Below are 25,547 nucleotides of genomic sequence, written 5' to 3'. Positions count from 1 at the left end.
CTTTTTTCAGCACAGGATGATCCACAGATATACATGGAAGAGAAGAGCTAAAGGCTTTGATTGACTATGTGGCAGTGAATGAAAGATTGAGAGAGGCAGTGCTAGATACTAGAGTTGTGAGAGGATTCTTGGGAGACTGATCATATTGCAGTTCTTGTGGGAATGAGGATCAGAGAGAAGTGGAGGTATGGTGTAAGGAAGAATGGAGAGTTAAAAGTGTTGGCAAGTGAGATTTGTCAGAAAAAAATGCAGGGAGGAATATGAAAGAAAGGTAGATGAAAGCTTAAATGGAAGTGCAGTGAATGTATGAATGCATTAATGTGTGAATAAGGTGTTTAAAATGTTTAGAGAAATAATAGTAAAGGTTGTAGAATTAGTAGTTGGATACAAGGTCATGAGATATAGGAATGAATAGGAAAGAATGGGGCACTGCATGGTGGATGGAAGAGATTAGAAATACTGGGAAAGAGAAGAGGCTTATGGTAGATTGCTCAATAACAATGTACCAGTGGGAGTTCAGCAAAGGAGGAGGGAAGAATATAGAATATATTATATTATATTATGTAATATCATCCCATTTTAGAAAGTTAAAAAAAAAAAAAAATGAATGTGAATGTAGGTTTGCGGCAGGGGTGTGTGATGTCTCCATGGTTGTTTAATTTGTTTATGGATGGGGTTGTTAGGGAGGTAAATGCAAGAGTTTTGGAAAGAGGGGCAAGTATGAAGTCTGTTGGGGATGAGAGAGCTTGGGAAGTGAGTCAGTTGTTGTTCGCTGATGATACAGCGCTGGTGGCTGATTCATGTAAGAAACTGCAGAAGCTGGTGACTGAGTTTGGTAAAGTGTGTGAAAGAAGAAAGTTAAGAGTAAATGTGAATAAGAGCAAGGTTATTAGGTACAGTAGGGTTGAGGGTCAAGTCAACTGGGAGGTAAGTTTGAATGGAGCAAAACTGGAGGAAGTAAAGTGTTTTAGATATCTGGGAGTGGATCTGGCAGCGGATGGAACCATGGAAGCGGAAGTGGATCACAGGGTGGGGGAGGGGGCGAAAATCCTGGGAGCCTTGAAGAATGTGTGGAAGTCGAGAACATTATCTCGGAAAGCAAAAATGGGTATGTTTGAAGGAATAGTGGTTCCAACAATGTTGTATGGTTGCGAGGCGTGGGCTATGGATAGAGTTGTGCGCAGGAGGATGGAGGTGCTGGAAATGAGATGTTTGAGGACAATGTGTGGTGTGAGGTGGTTTGATTGAGTGAGTAACGTAAGGGTAAGAGAGATGTGTGGAAATAAAAAGAGCGTGATTGAGAGAGCAGAAGAGGGTGTTTTGAAGTGGTTTGGACACATGGAGAGAATGAGTGAGGAAAGATTGACCAAGAGGATATATGTGTCGGAGGTGGAGGGAACGAGGAGAAGAGGGAGACCAAATTGGAGGTGGAAAGATGGAGTGAAAAAGATTTTGTGTGATCGGGGCCTGAACATGCAGGAGGGTGAAAGGAGGGCAAGGAATAGAGTGAATTGGAGCGATGTGGTATACCGGGGTTGACGTGCTGTCAGTGGATTGAATCAAGGCATGTGAAGCGTCTGGGGTAAACCATGGAAAGCTGTGTAGGTATGTATATTTGCGTGTGTGGACGTATGTATATACATGTGTATGGGGGTGGGTTGGGCCATTTCTTTCGTCTGTTTCCTTGCGCTACCTCGCAAACGCGGGAGACAGCGACAAAGTATAATAAAAATAAAAAAATATATATATATATACACATGTACATAATTCATACTGTCTGCCCTTATTCATTCCCATCACCACCCCACCACACATGAAATGACAACCCCCTCGCCCCCACATGTGCACGAGGTAGCACTAGGAAAAGACAACAAAGGCCACATTCGTTCACGCTCAGTCTCTAGCTGTCATGTATGATGCACTGAAACCACAGCTCCCTTTGCACATCCAGTCCCCACAATACTTTCCATGGTTTATCCCAGACGCTTCACATTCCCTGGTTCAATCCATTGACAGCACGTCAACCCTGGTATACCACATCGTTCCAATTCACTCTATTCCTTGCATGCCTTTCACCCTCCTGCATGTTTAGGCCCTGATCACTCAAAATCTTTTTCACTCCATCTTTCCACCTCCAATTTGGTCTCCCACTTCTCTTTCCCTCCACCTCTGACACATATATCCTCTTTGTCAATCTTTCCTCACTCATTCTTTCCATGTGACCAAACCATTTCAATACACCCTCTTCTGCTCTCTCGACCACACTCTTTTTATTACCACACATCTCTCTTACCCTTTCATTACTTACTCAGTCAAACCACCTCACACCACATATTGTCCTCAAATATCTCATTTCCGGCACATCCACCCTCTTCCTCACAACTCTATCTATAGCCCACGCCTCGCAACCATATAACATTGTTGGAATCACTATTCCTTCAAACATACCCATTTTTGCTTTCCGAGATAATGTTCTCGCCTTCCACACATTCTTCAACGCTCCCAGAACATTCGCCCCCTCCCCCACCCTGTGACTCACTTCAGCTTCCATCGTTCCATCCACTGCCAAGTCCACTCCCAGATATCTAAAACACTTCACTTCCTCCAGTTTTTCTCCATTTAAACTTACCCCCCAGTTGACTTGTCACTCAACCCTACTGTACCTAATAACCTTGCTCTTATTCACATTTACTCTCAGTTTTCTTCTTTCACACTCTTTACCAAACTCAGTCACCAGCTTTTGCATCTTCTCACCCGAATCAGCCATCAGCGCTGTATCATCAGCAAACAACAACTGACTCACCTCATCCACAGCAGATTGCATACTTGCCCCTCTCTCCAAAACTCTTGCATTCACCTCCCTAACAACCCCAGCCTTAAACAAATTAAACAACCATGGAGACATCATGCACCCCATGCCGCAGATCGACATTCACTGAGAATCAATCACTTTCCTCTCTTCCTACTCGTACACAAGCCTTACATCCTTGATGAAAAGTTTTCACTGCTTCTGACAACTTACCTCCCACACCATATATTCTTAATACCTTCCACAGAGCATCTCTATCAACTCTTATTATATGCCTTCTCCAGATCCATAAATGCTATATACAAATCCATTTGCATTTCTAAGTATTTCTCACATACATTCTTCAAAGCAAACACCTGATCCACACATCCTCTACCACTTCTGGAACCACACTGCTCTTCCCCAATATGATGCTCTGTACATGCCTTCACCCTCTCAATCAATACCCTCCCATAAAATTTCCCAGGAATACTCAACAAACTTATACCTCTGTTATTTGAGCACTCACTCTTATCCCCTTTGCCTTTGTACAATGGCACTATGCAAGCATTCTGCCAATGCTCAGGCACCTCACCATGGGTCATACATACATTAAATAACCTTACCAATCAGTCAATAACACAGTCTCCACTTTTTTTTGATAAATTCTACTGCAATACCATCCAAACCCGCTGCCTTGCTGGCTTTCATCTTCCGCAAAGCTTTTACTACCTCCTCTCTGTTTACCAAATCATTTTCCCTAACCCTCTCACTTTGCACACCACCTCGACCAAAACACTCTATATCTGCCACTCTATCATCAAACACATTCAAGAAAACTTCAAAATACTCACGCCATCTCCTCACATCACCACTACTTTTTATATTCTCCCCATTAGCCACCTTCACTGATGTTCCCATTTGTTCCCTTGTCTTACGCACTTTATTTACCTCCTTCCAAAACATCTTTTTATTCTCCCTTAGATTTAATGATACTCACTCACCCCAACTCTCATTTGCCCTCTTTTTCACCTCTTGCACCTTTCTCTTGACATCTTGCCTCTTTCTGTTATAGATCTCCCAGTCATTTGCATTATTTCCCTGCAAAAATCGTCCAAATGCCTCTCTCTTCTCTTTGACTAATAATCTTACTTCTTCATCCCACCACTCACTACCCTTTCTAATCTGCCCACCTCCCACGCTTCTCATGCCACAAGCATCTTTTGCGCAAGCCATCACTGCTTCCCTAAATACATCCCATTCCTCCCCCATTCCCCTTACATCCTTTGTTCTCACCTTTTTCATTCTGTACTCAGTGTCTCCTGGTACTTCCTCACACAAGCCTCCTTCCCAAGCTCACTTACTCTCACCACTCTCTTCACCCCAACATTATCTCTTCTGAAAACCTCTACAAATCTTCACCTTTGCCTCCACTATATAATGATCAGACAACTCTCCAGTTGCACCTCTCAGCACATTAACATCCAAAAGTCTCTCTTTCATGTGCCTATCAATTAACATGTAATCCAATAACGCTCTCTGGTCATCTCTCCTACTTACATACGTATACTTATGTATATTTCTTTTTAAACCAGCTATTCCCAATCACCAGTCCTTTTTCAGTGCACAAATCTACAAGCTTTTCACCATTTCCATTTACAACACTGAACACCCCATGTACACCAATTATTCCCTCAACTGCCACATTACTCACCTTTGCATTCAAATCACCCATCACTATAACCCGGTCTCGTGCATCAAAACTACTAACACAGTCAATCAGCTGCTCCCAAAACACTTGCCTCTCATGATCTTTCTTCTCATGCCCAGATGCATATGCACTAATAATCACCCATCTCTCTCCATCCACTTTTAGTTTTACCCATATCAATCTAGAGTTTACTTTCTTACACTTTATCACATACTCCCACTACTCCTGTTTCAGGAGTACTGCTATTCCTTCCCTTGCTCTTGTCCTCTCACCAACCCCTGACTTTACTCCCAAGGCCTTTCCAAACCACTCTTACCCTTTACTCTTGAGCTTCGTTTCAGGTTCGTTTCTAGGTTCCTTTCCTCAAACATACTACCTATCTCTCCTTTTTTCTCATCTTGGCTACATCCACACACATTTAGACACCCCAATCTGAGCCTTCGAGGAGGATGAGCACTCCCTGCGTGGCTCCTTCTTCTGTCTCCCTTTTCAAAAGTTGAAATACAAGGAGGGGAGGGTTTCTAGCCCCCACTCCCCTCCCCTTTAGTCGCCTTCTACGACACGTGAGGAATGCGTGGGAAGTATTCTTTCTCCCTTATCCCCAGGGATATAGATATATGGAATATGTAAGTGGAATGTTAAGAAGCTAATAAGAGGAAAGCAGAGAGTAGATGAAGATTTTGGAAGAAAGTGAAGTGAAAAGTTTTGGGATAATAAGAATCTATACTGGAAAGGGGTTGAAAAAGGAAAGAGGTGGATGTAAGTGTGGAAATGTTGATGTGAGAAGTAAGGAAGGGGGAATTGCTTAATCAAAAGGAAGATGGAAAGAATATTTTGAAGAACTAATGAATATGGGAGAAGGTGAGGCAGCAGTTGTTACATGCATGGGTATGGAGGAGGGAAGGAAGAGGATACAAATCCAGGGGCTTATAGTAGAAGGGGAGGTAAGAAGGGTAATAATTAAGCTGAGGGTAGGAAAGGCACTTGGAGTGGATGGGATTATGGCTGAAGTGATGAAGTAATGAGGAGAAAGTGCGATAGAGTGGATGCACTGTGTTTGTAATTTACCATGGAAACAGAAGGTTGTGCATGAAGATTGGGTGAAAGCTATAATTGATTCTTTATTCAAAGGAAAAGGTGCTAAGGATGTGTGAAGCAGTTATAGGGAAATAAGTCTGGTAAGTGTATCAAGAAAAGTGTATACAAGAATATTAATTGACAGAGCAATGGATGTGACTGAATGCAGAAAAAGTGAAGAACAAGGGAATTTTAGGAAAGGAAGGGGATGTATGGATCAGATTTTTGTAGTAGATGTGACTCTGGAAAAGTAATTAGTGAAGGGTAAGAAGTTGCATGCAGCTTTTATGGAGCTGGAGAAAGCGTATGACAGAGTTGAGTGGAATGCTTTGTGGGCTGTGTTAAGGATGTATGGTATAGAGGGACAGCTATTGGATGGTGTAAAAGCCTTCTATAGAGGAGCAAATACATGTGTAAGTGTGGATAGAGAGGTTAGCAAAAGTTTTAGGATATTTGTAAGTGTGAGGCAGGCCTGTGTGATGTCACTGTGCCTTTTTAATATTGTATATATATGGATGGAGTAACAACAGAGATGAAAGCAAAACTAGGGAAACGGGGTGCAGAGATGGAGTATGGCAGTGAGATATGGTGGCTAGTGGCAAGCCTGTTTGTGGATGATACTGTGTTGTTTGCAGAATGTGAGGAGGAGTTGCAGAAGGTTGTAAGTGTGTTTTATGATGTGTGTAAGTTTAGAAGATTGAAGGTAAATGCAAGCAAAAGTGAAGTCATGGTGTTTGAAAGGAAATGGAATAGAAGTATAGATTTTGTAAAACCATATAGAGTGAAAGAAGAAAGTATACTAAATAGTGCTGTGGATATGGGGGAAAAAGACTGGAAGAAGTGAGGAAATTTAATTATCTAGGAACTGTCATGAATAAGTGTGGTGATATGTAAGGAGAAATAAGGGAGAGAGCAGTGCAGGGTAGAAGTCATTGGGTCCCTTAATAGAATGATGAAGGGTATAAGTGTGATTATAGAAGTGAAGAGAGGAATAAGGGACAGCATAGTCCTCCCAACCCTCACCTGTGCAGCCGAAACATGGACATGTAATGATGGAATAAATCACAGAGGTCAAGAATCCAAGCTGTGATAATGAGCAATTTGAGAAGAGTATGTGGTGTGACTAGATATAGAATGAAGAAAGAAATGAAAGGGAGTATAAGAGATGTGGCATGGCAAGGAATGCAAAGGGAGTGAATTGTGGAGTTGCAGAAAGGGTGAAACATAATACTTTAAGGTGGTATGGGCATGTGGAAAGAATGCAATACTGGGAGTTTACAAGGAGAGTGTATGATAATGAAAGGGTTCGTGTGGGTTCAAACACCTGTGACATGGGCAAATAGTGTGGAGGAATACTGGAGGGAGAGAAACAGTGGAAGAATGGGAGGAATGGTGTATGCGAGTGAGGCCTGTAAGGACAGAAATAAGTGGAGACTTTTGCCATGGCCACTGGTTGATGGGAGTTTGCAGAGGGAATGGGCATCAGAGATATAGATATATGTTGAGTGAAAAGTTTTGGAATAATAAGAAACTATACTGGAACATGGTGAAAAAGGAAAGAGGTGGATGTAAGAGTGGAAATGTTGATGTGAGAAGTAAGGAAGGGGAATTGCTGAATGAAAAGGAGGGAGTTAAAGGAAGATGAAAAGAGTATTTTGAAGAACTGATAAATGTGGGAGGTGAGGCAGCAGTTGGTACATGCATTGGTGTGGAGGATGGAAGAAAGAGGATATAAGTGCAAGGGCCTGTAACAAAAAGGGAGGTAAGAAGGGCAATAATGAGGCTGAAGTTAGGGAAGGTACCTGGAGTGGATGGGATTACGGCTGAAATGCTGAAGTATGGAGGAGAATTTAGAATGGAAAGAGAAGGATGTGCTTGAGGATTGGGAGAAAGCTTCTGATGTTCCTTTGTTCAAAGGAAAAGGTGCAAAGGATGTATGTAGCACTTTTAGGGGAATAAGTCTGTCAGGTATTTCAGGAAAAGTGCATGCAAGAATGTTAATTGATAGAGTGATGGAAGTGACTGAATGCAGAATAAGGGAAGAGCAAGGGGGTTTTAGGAAAGGTAGGGCATATGTGGATCAGATAATTGTAGTAAAGATGACTGTGGAAATTATTTGGTGAAGGATAAGAAGTTGTATGGATCTGGAGAAATTATATTACAGAGTCGAGTGGAATGTTTTATGGGATGTATAAGGGATATATGGTATAGGGGTACAACTGTTGGATGGTATAAAAGGCATGTATAGAGATACAAATGCATGTGTAAGTGTGGATGGAGAGTTGAGTGATAGTTTTGGAACACATGTAGGTGTGAGGCAGGGCTATATGATGTCACCATACCATTTTATTATATATATTTATATGTATGGGCGTGTGAAACAAAGACTTGTGGAAGTTAATGTGCTGAGATGTGCAACTGGAGGGATGTCTGATCATTATCCTGTGGAGGCGAAGGTGAAGATTTGTAGAGGTTTTCAGAAAAGAAGAGAGAATGTTGGGGTGAAGAGAGTGGTGAGAGTAAGTGAGCTTGGGAAGGAGACTTGTGTGAGGAAGTACCAGGAGAGACTGAATACAGAATGGAAAAAGGTGAGAACAAAGGAGGTAAGGGGAGTGGGGGAGGAATGGGATGTATTTAGGGAAGCAGTGATGGCTTGTGCAAAAGATGCTTGTGGCATGAGAAGTGTGGGAGGTGGGCAGATTTGAAAGGGTAATGAGAGGTGGGATGAAGAAGTAAGATTATTAGTTAAAGAGAAGAGAGAGGCATTTGGACGATTTTTGCAGGGAAATAATGCAAGTGAGTGGGAGAAGTATAAAAGAAAGAGGCAGGAGGTCAAGAGAAAGGTGCAATAGGAAGAAGAGGGCAAATGAGAGTTGGAGGGGGTGAGTATCATTAAATTTTAGGAAGAATAAGAAATTGTTTTGGAAGGAGGTAAATAAAGTGCATAAGACTAGGGAACAAATAGGAACATCAGTGAAAGGGGCTAATGGGGAGGTGATAACAAGTAGTGGTGATGTGAGACTGAGATGGAGTGAGTATTTTGAAGGTTGTTGAATGTGTTTGATGATAGAGTGGCAGATATAGGGTGTTTTGGTCGAGGTGGTTTGCAAAGTGAGATGGTTAGGGAGAATGATTTGGTAAACAGAGAAGAGGTAGTGAAAGCTTTGCGGAAGATGAAAGCTGGCAAGGCAGCAGGGTTTGGATGGTATTGCATTGGAATTTATTATAAAAGGGGGTGACTGTATTGTTGACTGGTTGGTAAGGTTATTTAATGTATGTATGACTCATGGTGAGGTGCCTGAGGATTGGCGGAATGCGTGCATAGTGCCATTGTACAAAGGCAAAGGGGATAAGAGTGAGTGCTCCGTATATATATATGTATATATATATATATATATTCCGTATATATATATATATATATATATATATATATATATATATATATATATATATATATATTTTTTTTTTTTTTTCTTTTTTTTTTTTTTTGCTTTGTCGCTGTCTCCCGCGTTTGCGAGGTAGCGCAAGGAAACAGACGAAAGAAATGGCCCAACCCACCCCCATACACATGTATATACATACGTCCACACACGCAAATATACATACCTACACAGCTTTCCATGGTTTACCCCAGATGCTTCACATGCCCCGATTCAATCCACTGACAGCACGTCAACCCCGGTATACCACATCGCTCCAATTCACTCTAGTCCTTGCCCTCCTTTCACCCTCCTGCATGTTCAGGACCCGATCACACAAAATCGTTTTCACTCCATCTTTCCACCTCCAATTTGGTCTCCCTCTTCTCCTCGTTCCCTTCACCTCCGACACATATATCCTCTTGGTCAATCTTTCCTCACTCATTCTCTCCATGTGCCCAAACCATTTCAAAACACCCTCTTCTGCTCTCTCAACCACGCTCTTTTTATTTCCACACATCTCTCTTACCCTTACGTTACTTACTCGATCAAACCACCTCACACCACACATTGTCCTCAAACATCTCATTTCCAGCACATCCATCCTCCTGCGCACAACTCTATCCATAGCTCACGCCTCACAACCATACAACATTGTTGGAACCACTATTCCTTCAAACATACCCATTTTTGCTCTCCAAGATAATGTTCTCGACTTCCACACATTCTTCAAGGCTCCATCGCTAGCGAGCTAGCGCAAGGAAACATGAAATAATGGCCCAACCCCCCCACATACACATGTATACACATACATGTCCACACACACAAATATACACACCTACACATCTCAACGTATACGTATCTATACACACAAAGACACATAGATATACACATGTGTACCTAATTCATACTGTCTGCCTTTATTCATTTATTCATTCATCAGCGAACAACAACTGACTCACTTCCCAAGGTCTCTAGTCTACAACAGATTTCATACTTGCCCCTCTTTCCAAAACTCTTGCATTCACCTCCCCAAAAACCCCATCCATAAACAAATTAAACAACCATGGAGACATCCCGCACCCCTGCCACAAACCAACATTCACTGAGAACCAATTTCCTCTCTTCCTACTTGTACACATGCCTTACATCCTCGATAAAAACTTTCACTGCTTCTAACAATGTACCTCCCACACCATATATTCTTAATACCTTCCAGAGAGCATCTCTATCAACTCTATCATATGCCTTCTCCAGATCCATAAATGCTATATACAAATCCATTTGCTTTTCTAAGTATTTCTCACATACATTTTTCAAAGCAAACACCTGATCCACACATCCTTTACCACTTCTGAAACCACACTGCTTTTCCCCAATCTGATGCTCTGTATATGCTTTCACCCTCTCAATCAGTACCCTCCCGTATAATTTCCTAGGAATACTCAACAAACTTATACCTCTGTAATTTGAGCAATCACTCTTATGCCCTTTGCCTTTGTACAATGGCACTATGCAATCATTCCGCCAGTCCTCAGACACCTCACCCTGAGTCATACATACATTAAATAATCTTACCAACCAGTCAACAATACAGTCACCCCCTTTTTTAATAGATTCCACAGCAATACTATCCAAATCCGCTGCCTTGCCAGCTTTCATCTTCCGCAAAGCTTTTATTACCTCTTCTCTGTTTACCAAATCATTCTTCCTAACCCTCTCACTTTGCACACCACCTCGGCCAAAACACCCTATATCTGCCACTGTATCATCAAACATTCAACAAACTTTCAAAATACTACTTGTTATCACCTCCCCATTAGCCCCTTCCACTGATGTTCCCATTTGTTCCCTTGTCTTACGCACTTTTTTTACCTCCTTCCAAAACATCTTTTTATTCTCCCTAGAATTTAACGATACTCTCTCTCTCCCCAACTCTCATTTGCCCTCTTTTTCACCTCTTGCATCTTTCTCTTGACCTCCTGCCTCTTTCTGTTATAGATCTCCCAGTCATTTGCATTATTTCCCTGCAAAAATCGTCCAAATGCCTCTCTCTTCTCTTTCACTAATAATCTTACTTCTTCATCCCAGCTCTCACTACCCTTTCTAATCTGATGATACAGCGCTAGTGGCTGATTCGGGTGAGAAGCTGCAGAAGGTGGTGACTGAGTTTGGTAAAGTGTGTGAAAGAAGGAAGCTGAGAGTAAATGTGAATAAGAGCAAGGATATTAAGTACAGTAGGGTTAGGGACAAGTCAATTTGGAGGTAAGTTTGCATGGAGAAAAACTGCAGGAAGTGAAGTGTTTTAGATATATGGGAGTGGATTTGGCATTGGATGGAACCATGGAAGCAGAAGTGAATCATAGGGTGGGGTAGGCACGAAAGTTTTGGGAGCGTTGAAAAATGTGTGTAAATCGAATACGTTATGTTGGAAAGCAAAAATGGGTATGTTTGAAGGAATAGTGGTTCTAGCAATGTTATATGGCTGTCAGGCGTGGGCTATAGATAGAGTTGTGTGCAGGAGGGGGGATGTGCTGGAAATGAGATGTTTGAGGACAATTTGTGGTGTAAGGTGGTTTGATCGAGTAAGTAATGAAAGGGTAAGAGAGATGAGTGATAGTAAATAGAGTGTGGTTGAGAGAGCAGAAATGGGTGTTTTGAAATGGTTTGGTCACATGGAGAAAATGAGTGAGGAGAGATTGACAAAGAGGATATATGTGTCAGAGGTGGAGGGAACGAAAAGTGGGAGACCAAATTGGAGGTGGAAAGATAGAGTGAAAAAGATTTTGAGTGATCGGGGCCAGAACATGCAGAAGGGTTAAAGGTATGGAAGGAATAGAGTGCATTGGAACGATTTGGTATGCTGGGGTCGACATGCTGTCAATGGATTGAACTAGGGCATATGAAGCGTCTGGGGTAACCATGGAAAGTTTTGTGGTGCCTGGTGTGGAAAGGGAGCAGTGGTTTTGGTGCATTGTACATGACGGCTAGAGACTGAGTGTGAACGAATGTGGCCTTTGTTGTCTTTTGCTAGTGCTTCCTCACGCACATGCGGAGGGAGGGGATTTTCATGTGTGGCGGGGTGGCGACGAGAATGAATAAGGGCAGACAGTATGAATTATGTACATGTGTATATGTGTATATGTCTATGTGTGTTGATATATGTATACGTTGAGATGTATAGGTATGTATATGTGCGTGTGTGGACGTGTATGTATATACATGTGTATGTGGGTGGGTTGGGCCATTCTTTCGTCTGTTTCCTTGCGCTACATCGCTAACGCGGGAAACAGCAACAAAGTATAATAAGTAAAAATAAACATATGAATATATATATATGTATATATATATATATATATATATATATATATATATATATATATATATATATATATATATATATTTTTTTTTTTTTTTCATACTATTCGCTATTTCCCGCGATAGCGAGGTAGCGTTAAGAACAGAGGACTGGGCCTTTGAGGGAATATCCTCACCTGGACCTCTTCTCTGTTCCTTCTTTTGGAAAAAAAAAAAAAAAAAAAAAAAAGAGAGGGGAGGATTATATATATATATATATATATATATATATATATATATATATATATATATATATATATATATGGATGGATGGAGTGTATCCCTGGGGATAGGGGAGGAAGAATACTTCCCACATTTTCCGTGCATGTCATAGAAGGTGACTAAAAGGGAAGGGAGCGGGGGGCTGGGAATCCTTCCCTCTCGTTTTTTATAATTTTCCAGAAGGAGAGCAGAGAAGGGCCAAGTGAGAATATTCCCTCAAAGGCTCATTCCTCTGTTCTTAGCGCTACCTTGCTAATGCGGGAAATGGCAAATAGTATAAAAAAAAATATGGATGGAGTGATAAGAGAGATGAAAGCAAAACTAGGGACAACGGGTGCAGAGATGGAGTTTGGCAGTGAGATATGGTGGCTGTTGGCAAGACTGTTTCTGGATGATACTGTGTTGTTTGCTGAGAGTGAAGAGGAACTGCAGAAGGTTGTAAGTGTTTTTATGATGTGTTATCATAGGCGATTGAAGGTTTATGCAAGTAAAAGTAAAGTAGTCATGTTTGAAAGAACACACAGTGAAAGTATAGATTTTGTAAAACCATATAGAGTGAAAGCAGAAAGTGTACATAATTGTGCTTTGAAAAAGGAGGGAGAAAGACTGTAAGAAGGTAGGGAATTTAAGTATCTGGTAGCTGCCTTGGGTAAGCTTGATGATATGGAAGGAGAGATATGGGAAAGAGCAGTACAAGTTAGAAGAGTCATTGCATCCCTTAATAGAATGATAAAGAGTAGAGGTGTAAGTATGGAAGTGTGGAGAGGATTATGGGACGATATAGTCCTCCCACCCTTGACCTCTGCAGCTGAAACATGGACATGCAATGATGAAATGAATCACAGAGGTCAAGAATCCAAGCTGTGGTAATGAGCTCTTTGAAAAGAGTATGTATTATGACTAGATGGAATGAGGAAAGAGATGGAAGGGTGTATGACAGATGTCATTTGGCAGGGAATGCAAGGGAAATAAGTTGTGCAGTGGTAAAGTTGAAATTAAAGGGGTTTTTGTAAGAGGAAGACCACCTCTGACATGGGCAAATAGGGTAGAGGAATACTGAAGGGAGAGAAATTGTGGAAGAAAGCATGGATTGGTGTATGCGAGGAAGGCATGTAAGGACAGGGATAAGTGGAGGCCTCTCAACTGTGGCCTTCTCTTGATGGAAATTCCTGAAAGGAATAGGCATCAGAGATATGAATAGATAGATAGATAGCAATAACAGATGCATTACATACATATGACACTATCTCACAGGTGGACTGTTTGGATATTTAGAACAGATGACTGATACTTTAATATGAAATCCCATAAGCAGGTACTATAGAGTCACTGCCATGTGGTCTGCAGTCAGTATTTGTTTTCTGAGCTGGGTTTCCACGTAACTGATGTCAGATCCACTTTGCTGACTACCCGCTCAAAATAGTACTTTAACATCCTGAAGAAATTCTGGAATGATCCACTGTCCTCTAGTTGTGGAGGCAACAGTCCAACATCGTCTCAAATCAAAGCACTGATAAGGTTGTGCCTTTCATCATAGGATTTGGGTCTAAGTAAAGGACGTGCCCAAAATTGGCAACAACACCTAATCTGTTGTTCATGTAATATTACCACTGCAGCTGCAGCACTTATGCTTCCTCACCAGTCACTGTGGTGCTGTGTATTATCTTGAACAAGTGTGAACTATATCTTTACTTTGCCTCTTGTTTTCAATATGTTGATGACTTTGCCTCAGACAGTGCCCAAAACATTACTCCAATCATGTCTGTGACATAGTGTTGGCATGTGTTTGACTTTTTCACAATGTCTCTAGCAGTGGCTACTCTCTAAGGTTTACCATACCTCTTCTCTTTTAACTATTTCCTTCACCATGAGTTGCTTACTCTTTGTCTTCCCAAACATGTCACATTCACTTCCTTATTTAACACATACCTTTTCTTAAAGATGAATATGCTAACAACACCTCCTTTTCTCACCTTTATCTGTTACCACTCCCCCATCTTCTCTCCACTCTGTTACTCTGTTTTCTTTTGTTTTCCTCAGACATTTCTGTTTCTTCCAAAACATATAATATCCTCTGAAATTCATTGATACACTGCTTATCTATGTTTTGCCAATATTTTCAGATCTCATACCTTATTCTGGTTTCTTGTCACTTTTTTGTACTCCTCAGGGTCACTCGCCTTTCTCCATACAGTTATGATCCATGCACCTCTTTTTTTTTCTTTGCTCTATTAGCAATTTAACCCCTATTCTATTGCTTTCTATCCATTCTCATGTTTTCACGTCCCACCCTCAGCCTGCCCCCACTTTACATGTACACTGATGTAATGTTTCCCTAAATACCTTCTTCTCCTTCACTCTTGTTGTTTAATTTACTGTCACTCTTTATTATTCTTCATTTGATCTCTCCTGGTGTCTCTGCACATAGACTATTTTCCTAGGCCAGCTAATTTTCACCACTTCTTTCAGATGTTTCATTTCCTTAAACCTGCCATTAGCATTCACTCTCACCCTCAACAAGATATGATTATACATTCCTCCTACTACACCTTCATCATGTTCTTATTGAATGGCTCTTCCTTGCACACGTCTCAAATACTCCTAATCCATTAGATTTTTTATTTTTTTTACCCCACTCATTCACTTATATATATGCATCTTCTCTTAAACAGCATATACTTGATTACCATCATTCTTCTTGCATACAGCATGAAAAGCTTGTATCCATTTCCATTTATACTAGGGACCCTAAGGCTCCAGTTGAACGCTCTGTTGCCTCATTACTCATTGTTATATTCAGATTCCCTAGCTTAAGAATTCCCTTAGCTTTTCCCAGAGTGCATTCCTTTCTTCTTCGCTTGTCTCATATCATTGTGCATAAGCATTAAGTCACTCACCTCTCATAGTCTACTTTCATTTTAATCCACTGCCATCAGCTCATTTTTAATTACAAGTGTCACCTCTTCCTAGACTCTGGTCTTCTTACCAGCTCAGGACTTCACACTCTGAATTTGCCAAACTGTTCTCCCTGCTTAACCTTTTTTTTCTTGATATTTTTATTTTCCGAGATCCAGGGCACTCAGGTTTTTCTCATCAGACAACATCAAGCCTTCCCTTCTTTTCATCCTGGTTACAACCATGCACTTTCAGGTACTCCAGCTTGGATGCTTAGGGACAGATCTTTGCATGGCTTCTTCCTCTGTCTGATTTAGGAGATAATACAGGAGAGGAGGATTTTCGGACCCATGTTCCCATCTTTCTTAGTTAACATATACAACAGTCAAGAAATGATTGGATAGTATTTTTTCTCTTGTTCCCAAGGATGATGGGTACTACCATGAATAGACAATGATGCTTGATTTTGGACGGTAGTCTATTCTTTTCTTTTATTTCATTTATTATACTTTGTTGCTGTCTCCCGCGTTAGTGAGGTAGCGCAAGGAAACATGAAAGAATGGCCCAACCCACCCACATTCACATGTATATACATACACGCCCACACATGCACATATGCATACCTATACATTTCAACGTATACATACATATACATATACAGACATATACATATAAACACATGTACATATTCATACATGCTGCCTTTATTCATTTCCATTGCCACCCAGCCACACATGAAATAGTATCCCTTCTTCCCCCCTCAAGTTAGCGCTAGGAAAAGACAAAGGCTACATTCATTCTCACAGTCTCTAGCTGTCATGTGTAATGCACCAAAACCACAGCTCCCTTTCCACACCCAAGCCCCACAAAACTTTCCATGGTTTACCCCAGGCACTTCACATGCCCTGGTTCAATCCATTGATAGTATGTCAACCCCAGTATACCACATCGTTCCAATTCACACTAATCCATGCACGCCTTTCACCCTCCTGTATGTTCAGGCCCCAATCGCTCAAAATCTTTTTTCACCCCATCCTTCCACCTCCAATTTGGTCTCCTGCTTGTCCTCATTCCCTCCACCTCTGACACATATGTCCTCTTTGTCAATACTGGTTTTTTTTACATTATACATTACTTCTAGACAGAGTTTGTGCAAAGGAGCCCATTTCTCATTTGTTTTTAATGATACCTTAGTAAAGCAAGAAGGAAAATTAGGTATAAGAAAAGAATTATGATTTGTATAAAATGATGCTCAGTTGTAAAATAACTCAAGTATTACCATAAAGTTTATGTATTTTGAATACAAATGCAGTAGATTGTTTGGTGGATTTTTTTTTTTTATAAAGATCCATAAGATTGATAAGCTTTCAGGTAGTAATGTGGGATATATTTAGATAAGGGACAGGGTGTGGCTGCTTCCCCACATATTTTTGTCTTTTGTCATAATTCAAACTAATGTTTTTTTTGTTTTTTTATTTTTCCTTCTTACAAAATTTTAGCTTGTAGTACAAGAGACAGGCAGTATTCTCCTTCATATACAGGCAGGCATAACTTGTGGAGAGGCAGGATATGCAGTCTTACTAATCTCTACTCATTCCTTATAATTTTTTTCTGAAAGCTGTTTTGTGGAGCTTTTTGACCTTTGGTGCCTCAAGGTAGAGAGAGTAAGATAACTAAGATAACTGCTATTCTGCCAGACTTTATATTGGTTAATTTTGGTTATTCAGCTCCTGATATGAAAGTTAATGACTGCCATTGGCTTGAGGAAAGAATTTTGGGATTGTGTTGAAATTTGGTTTATAACATATAGTTTTTCAACTGTTATTACCAGCAGAATAGCTCAGACATGTCTCCACAGCTCATGCTTTTGAATTCAGAAACAAGTTTCTGGAATTCAGAATTTGTTTTGGTATAGTTAGATTTCCTTGGTCTATGCCTGACATGGCCTCTTGTCTTTTTCAGCACATTCTCTGTGTTGAGTGTTCAGAGTTTACCTTTTTTGTCATGCTTTTTGTGTAAGATCACTGCTAACAGCATACAAACTGTAAGGACTTGATAAAGAACTTTGTAAGCCTACGTAAACAAATACACTTCATGGGCTTTAATTTGGTTCCCTTACTTTTACAGAAATTTTTAGTTACAGTATTTTGATTTGTAGGTTTAAAATTGGCTTAATGATCTTTTGAGAGTATACATATCTACATGTTCATGGCAGGACTAATGGAAGGTGAGAGACGGCTCTTAGAAGAAGGCTATTTGATGGGGACACTCTGTGTCCTTTGCTGTACTTCAACCCTTGCTGCTGGTGTCAATCTACCAGCTCGAAGAGTAAGCAAAAGTGTCTTGGTTGGTTTTTATGTATTTCATGTGTCATATGCCAACTGATATATGTGAAGGCTGAATTGTTAAAGAGTAGGGCGTGTGTCAGAGATGTGTGGAGATTGTGTGACTATCTTAACCATTTGGCTGTAATAATCGATCTAAGTCAGTATACAGATCATTGGGGCACACCATGAAAAGTAACAAAAGTAAGTGACATATAGAAAATGGTTTGAATAACTCACACAGTTGATCAACACTTCCATGATCACAAAATGGCCTCAGGAACCTAATAGTCTTGCTTTCTGCCCATGCTTATGTTTAAACCTCCCAGACACTAGTTAGGCAGTGGCAGTATTGTAATGAATGAGGTTGGAATGTGCTGCTATTGTGAATAGGGACAAAGTAGCGAAAAGTTTTCAAGTTTCAGTACCTCAAGGGGATACTCTTTTAAATAAGACAAACACTTAAGGTGTGCTGGGATAATTTTAGTTTTTTAGATAGTTTTGGAGCCTTGCTGCTTCTAAAAATATTGTGCTGGAGTTGCTTTCTGCCAGTGGCCTGTCAAGAGTGAGGCACAAAAAAGCTAAGAAGTAGCCCAGGATTCCACCAGTTTTGCCATGGTGTAAAAGAGACAAATGAGTAAGGGTGATGACACTGAATGCAAATGGGATGACTGGTGACAGTAAAAGGAGGGAGCTTTTGGAGAAGTTTATATTACAGTTTGGATGTGCAAGGGATTGGGGAAACCCATATCCTTAGGCAGGGTGTATGAAGTGAAAATGAAGTTGATGAATGTAAGTTATGGGAGGATGTGGAAGGAGGAGTGGTATGGATGGGAATGAATGAAAATTATCCGGGAAGAGGGGAAGATGTATGTGCACTTCTGTTATCACTGAGAGTGTGGGAGGGTGGTACAGTGCATGTATGGAATGGATCAAGAATAGTGTGGGCTAAAGGAAAGATTGGGATTTAAACAAAGCATGGGTATGTCTATATGTGTCTGTGAATACGAAGACTGTATGAGTTAAGGATGAAATGAAGTGTTTCCGGAGAAATTTGAATGACTGTATAAAGGGTTTGAGAATGAGAAAACATGGTCGTTATGGGTGACATGAATGCTAAAGTGAGATGTGATGAAATTGGTGAGATACTTGGTAAATGGGGTGTGCACAGAGTGAATGAGAATGGAAGTTATCTCGTGGATGTCTGTGCTAAGAGGGGTTTATTCTTTGCAAACACCTTTTTTCAACACAAGATGATCCACAGGTATACATGGATGAGGAATAATGGAAGAGAAGAGCAAAAGGCTATGATTAACTTTGTGGGAGTGGATTGAAGATTGAGAACGGCCATGCTAGATGCTTGGGTTGTGAGAGAATTGTTTGGAGACTGAACATTTTCCAGTTTTGTAGGGATGAGGATCGGGGAGAAGTGGCAGTATGGTGTAAGGAAGAATGGAGAGGTAGGTGTTGCCAGGCAAGGAGATGAATTAGAATAAAATGTTGGGAGGCGTATGAATGGAAGGTAACAGAAAATTTAGACGGAAGTGCAGTGAATGTGGGAATGCAGTTATGTGCGAATGAGGTGTTTGAAATGTTTAGAGAATTACTGGTAGTTGGATACAAGGTTGTGAGATATATGAATAAAAAGGGCAATCATGGTGAACAGAAGGGATTAGAAATGCTGTGAAGAAAAAGGCATATGGTAGATTGCTTGATAGGAATGTACCAATGAAAGCTCAGCAAAGGAGGAGGCAAGAATATAAAATGTTGAAAAGCAGGTAGAGGAAGGCTAAGAAAAAGTAGATGAAGATTTTGGAAGAAAGTTGAAAGAAAAGTCTCATGAAAATCAGAAATTGTACTGGAAGGAGGTGAAAAGGGAGAGAGGTGGATGTAAAAGTGAAAATCTTAATGTGAGAAGTATGAAAGGGGAGTTACTAAATCAAAAGGAAGTGAAAGGAAGAAAGAAAGAGTATTTTGAAGAACTGATGAATGTGGGAGAAGGTGAGGCAGTATTTGGTACATGAATGGGTATGGAGAATGAAAGAAAGAGGATACAAGTGCAGGTGCCTGTAACAAAAAGAGGAAGGTAAGAAGAGCAATAATGAGGTTGAAGATAGAAAAGCACCTTGAGTGGCTGGGATTGCAGCTGAAATGCTTCAGCATGAAAGAGAAAGAGTATTGATAGAGTGGATGCATCTGATATGTAATTTAGCTTGGAAACAGAAGGTTGTACCCGTGGACTGGGGGAAAGCTAATGTTGTTCTTTTATTTATGTGAAAAGGTGCTGAAGATGATTGTGGCAATTATAGGGGAATACATCCAGCAACGTACTTTCCACACCATATACTCTTAAGACCTTCCACAAAGCATCTCTATCAACCCTATCATATGCCTTCTCCAGATCCATAAATGCTACATACAAATCCATCTGTTTTTCTAAGTATTTCTTATATACATTCTTCAAAGCAAACACCTGATCCACACATCCTCTACTACTTCTGAAACCACACTGCTCTTCCCCCAATCTCATGCTCTGTACATGCCTTCACCCTCTCAATCAATACCCTCCAATATAGTTTCCAAGGAATACTCAAAAAACTAATGCCTCTGTAGCTTGAACTTTCACCTTTATCCCCATTGCCTTTGTACAGTGGCACTATGCATGCATTCCGCCAATCCTCAGGCACTTCATCTTGATCCATACACACAATGAATATCCTTACCAACCAGTCAGTAACACAAGTCACCCCCTTAATAAATTCTACTCCAATACCATTCAAACCCGCCACTTTGGCGGATTTCATCTTTGCGAAGCTTTCACTACCTCTTCTCTCTTAACCAAACCAATTTCCCTGACCCTGTTACTTTGAACACCATGGAAACCAAAACACCCTATATCTGCCCCTCTATCATCAAACATATTCAACAAACCTTCAAAATACTCACTCCATCTTCTCTCTTCAGTACTACCTGTTATTACTTCCCCACTTGCCCCCCCTTCACTGATGTTCCCATTTGTTTTCTTGTCTTATGCATGTTTTTTTACCTCCTTCCAAAATATATTTTTATTCTCTCTCAATTTTGATGATACTCTCTCACCCCAACTCTCATTTGCCCTCTTTTTCAACCCTTGCACCTTTCTTGTGACCTTCTGCCACATACTTTTATACATCTCTCAGCCATCTGCACTCCTTCTTTGCAAGTATCATCCAAACGCTTCTTGTTCCTCTTTCACTAACAACTTTACTTCCTCATCCCACCGCTCACTACCCTTTCAAACTTACCCATCTCCCACCTTTCTCATGCCACATGCATCTTTTGCACATACCATTACTACTTCCCGTAAAACATCCCATTCCTCAGTCACTTTCCTCACATCATTTGCTCTCACATTTTGCCATTCTATGCTTAGTCTCTCCAGGTACTTCCTTACACAAGTCTCCTTTCCAAGCTCTTTTACTTTCATTACTCTCTTTTCCCCAACTTTCTTTCTTCTTTTTTCAAAACATCTACAAATCTTCACCTTCACCCCTACATGATAGTGATCTGACATTCCCTCCTGCTGCCCCTCTTAGCACATTAACATCCAGAAGTCTCTCTTTTTCATGACTGTCAAATAACACATAATTCAGTAATGCCCATTGACCATTTCTCCTTCTCGCATACTTTTATTTATTCATTTATTATACTTTGTTGCTGTTCCCCACATTAGTGAGGTTGCGCAAGGAAACAGACGAAAGAATAGCCCAACCCACCCACATACACATGTATATACATGCACGTCCACACATACATATATACATACCTACAGATTTCAATGTATGCATGTATATACTTACACAGACATATATACACATGTACATAATTCATACTTGCTGCCTTTATTCATTCCCATCACCACCCTGCCACACATGAAATGACACCCTCTTCCCCCTGCACGTGCGCAAAGGAGCACTAGGAAATGACAACATAGGCCACGTTCGTTCACACTCAGTCTCTAGCTGTCTTGTATAATGCACCAAAACCACCACTCCCTTTCCACATCCAGGCACCACAAAACTTTCCATGGTTTACGACATGCCCTGGTTCAATCCATTCACAGCACGTTAACTCCAGTATACATCGTTCCAATTCACGCCTTTCACCCTCCTGCATTTTCAGGTGCCAATCACTCAAAATCTTTCTCATTCCATCCTTCCACCTCCAATTTGGTCTCCCACTTCTCCTCATTCCCTCCACCTCTGACACATATATCTTCTTTGTCAATCTTTCCCTCATTCTCTCCATGTGACCAAACCATTTCAACACACCCTCTTCTGCTCTCTCAACCACACTCTTTTTATCACAACTCATCTCTTACACTTTCATCACTAACTTGATCAGACCACATATTGTCCTCAAACATCTAATTTCCAACACATCCCCTCGCCTCCGAACAACCCTTTCAACAGCCCACGCCTCGCAATGATATAACATTGTTGGCACCACTATTCCTTCAAACATACCCATTTTTGCTTTTGGAGATAATGTTATTGCCTTCCACATATTCTTCAACACTCCCAGAACCTTTGCTCCCTCCCCCACCCTGTGACTCACTTCTGCTTCCATGGTTCGATCCGCTGCCAAATCCACTCCCAGATATCTAAAACACTTCACTTACTCTAGTTTTTTCCATTCAAACTTACCTCTAAGTGAATTTCTCCCTCAACCTTACTGTACTTGATAGCCTTGCTCTTATTCACATTTACTCTCAGCTTTCTTCTTTCACACGCTTTACCAAACTCAGTCACCAGCTTCTGCAATTTCTCACCTGAATCAGGCACCAGCACTGTATCTTCAGCGAACAATAACTAACTCACTTCCCAAGCTCCCCCATCCACAACAGACTGCATACTTGCCCCTCTTTCCAAAACTCTTGCATTCACCTCCCTAACAACCATGTCCATAAACAAATTAAACAACCATGGAGACATCATGCACCCCTGCCACAAACCGACATTCCCTGAGAATCAATCACTTTTCTCTCTTCCTACTCGTACACATGCATTACATCCTCGATAAAAACTTTTCACTGCTTCCAGCAACTTTTCTCACACACCATATATCATATATTCTTAATACCTTCCATAGAGCATCTCTGTCAACGCTATCATATGCCATCTCTAGATCCATAAATGCTATATACAAATCCACCTGTTTTTCTAAGTATTTCTCACATACATTCTTCAGTGCAAACACCTGATCCACACATCCTCTACCACTTCTGAAACCACACTACTTTTCCCTAATCTAATGCTCTTTACACGCCTTCACCCTCTGAATCAGTACCCTCCCATATGATATCCCAGGAATACTCAGCAAACTTGTACCTCTGTAATTTGAACACTCACCTTTATGTCCTTTACCATTGTACATTAGCACTTTGTATGCATTCCGCCAATCCTCAGGCACTTCACCATGAGCCATACATACACTGAATATCCTCACCAACCAGTCAAAAACACAGTCACCCCCTTTTTTAATAGATTCCACTGCATTACCATCCAAACCCGCCGCCTTCCCGGCTTTCATCTTCCGCAAAGCTTTCACTACCTCTTCTCTGTTTACCAAATCAATTTCCCTGACCCTCTCACGTTGCACACCACCTCGATCAAAACCCCCTATATCTGCCACTCTCTCATCTAACACTTTCAGCAAACCCTCAAAATACTCACTCCATCTCCTTCTCACATCACCATGACTTGTAACCTCCCCATTAGCCCCCTTCACCGATGTTCCCATTCGTTCTCTTGACTCACGCACTTTATTTACCTCCTTCCAAAACATCTTTTGATTCATATTTATTATACTTTGTCACTGTCTCCCGTGTCAGCGAGGTAGTGCAAGGAAACAGACAAAAAAATTGCCCAACCCACCCACATACACATGTATGTATATACATGTCCACACATGCACGTATACATACCTATACATCTCAACGTATACATATATATACACCCACAGACATATACATATATACACATGTACATAATTCATACTGTCAGCCCTTATTCATTCCCATGGCCACCCTGACACATGAAATGAATACCCCTTCCCTCCACATTTGCGTGAGGTAGCGCTAGGAAAAGGCAACAAAGGCCACATTTGTTCACACTCAGTCTTTTATAGTGCAAATGATTGGGAAATGTATAAAAAAAAGAGGCAGGAGGTCAAGAGAAAGGTGCTAGAGGTGAAAAAGAGGGTAAATGAGAGTTGGGGTGAGAGAGTATCATTAAATTTTAGGGAGAATAAAAAGATATTTTGGAAAAAGGTTAATAAAGTGCATAAGACAAGAGAACAAACAGGACATCAGTGAAGGGGGCTAATGGGGAGGTAATAAGAAGTAGTGGTGATGTGACAAGATGGAGTAAGTATTTTGAAGGTTTGTTGAATGTGTTAGATGATAGAGTGGCAGATGTAGGGTGTTGTGGTCGAGATGATGTGTGAAGTGAGAGGTTCAGGGAGAATGATTTGGTAAATAGAGAAGCGGTTTGTGGAAGATGAAAGCGAGAAAGGCTGGTTGGTGAGGATACTCAATGTATGTATGGCTCATGGTGAAGTGCCTGAGGATTGGCAGATTGCATGCATAGTGCCATTATACAAAGGCAAAGGGGATAAAGGTGTGTTCAAATTACAGAGGTATAAGTTTGTTGAGTATTCCTGGGAAATTATATGGGAGGGTATTGATTGAGAGGGTAAAGGCATGCACTGTTGATTAGATTAGGGAAGAGCAGTTAGGTTTCAGAAGTGGTAGAGGATGTGTGGATCAGGTGTTTGCTTTGAAGAATGTATGTGAGAAATACTTAAGAAAACAGATGGATTTGTATGTAGCATTTTTAGATTTGGAGAAGGAATATTAAAGAGTTGATAGAGATGCTTTGTGGAAGATATCAAGAATATATGATGTGGGAGGTAAGTTGTTAGAAGCAGGGAAAATTTTTTATCGAGGATGTATGGCATGTGTATGAGTAGGAAGAGAGGAAAGTGATTGGTTCTCAGTGAATGTTGGTTTGCGGTAGACATGTGTCATGTCTCCATGGCTGTTTAATTTGTTTATGGATGGGGTTGTTAGGGAGGTGAATGCAAGAGTTTTGTAGAGAGGGGCAAGTCTGTTGTGTATGAGAGGGCTTGGGAAGTGAGTCAGTTGTTGTTCGCTGATGATACAGCGCTGGTGGCCTGTTCGGGTGAGAAACTGCAGAAGCTGGTGACTGAGTTTGGTAAAGTGTGTGAAAGAAGAAAGCTGAGAGTAAATGTGAATAAGAGCAAGGTTATTGGATACAGTAGGGTTGAGGGACAAGTTAATTGGGAGGTAAGTTTGAATGGAGAAAAACTGGAGGAAGTGAAGTGTTTCAGATATCTGGGAGTGGATTTGGCAGCTGATTGAACCATGGAAGCAGAAGTGAATCATAGGGTGGGGGAGAGGGCAAAAGTTCATTGAGTGTTGAAAAATGAGTGGAAGTCGAGAACATTATCTCGGTAAGGAAAATTGGGTATGTTTGGATGAATAGTGATTCCAACAATGACATATGGTTGCATCTCTCTTACCCTATTATTACTTACTCGATCAAACCACCTCACACCACATATTGTCCTCAAACATCTCATTTCCAGCACAGCCACCCTCCTCTGCACAGTTGTATCTATAGCCCTCACCTCGCAACCATATAACATTGTTAGAACCACTATTCCTGGAAACATACCCATTTTTCCTTTCT

General features: G+C 40.9%; 1 protein-coding gene across 2 annotated transcripts in view; it reads left to right on the top strand.

Moving 5' to 3' along the window:
- Positions 1–17,981, top strand: part of LOC139752010 (uncharacterized) — a 467,243-nt gene extending 449,262 nt beyond the window's left edge. For both annotated transcript variants that reach the window (XM_071667787.1, XM_071667788.1), the window contains exon 11: positions 17,685–17,981. In XM_071667787.1, the coding sequence (XP_071523888.1) occupies positions 17,685–17,854 (170 nt within the window). In that variant the 3' untranslated portion in view covers positions 17,855–17,981. The remainder of the gene's footprint in view (positions 1–17,684) is intronic.
- The last annotated feature ends 7,566 nt before the right edge of the window (positions 17,982–25,547 follow it).

Source organism: Panulirus ornatus, chromosome 12, assembly GCF_036320965.1.
Source record: "Panulirus ornatus isolate Po-2019 chromosome 12, ASM3632096v1, whole genome shotgun sequence".
In the NCBI taxonomy this organism is placed as follows: domain Eukaryota; kingdom Metazoa; phylum Arthropoda; class Malacostraca; order Decapoda; family Palinuridae; genus Panulirus; species Panulirus ornatus.
Note: the sequence above shows the minus strand (reverse complement) of the source record. Positions and strands in the feature narration are given on the sequence as shown.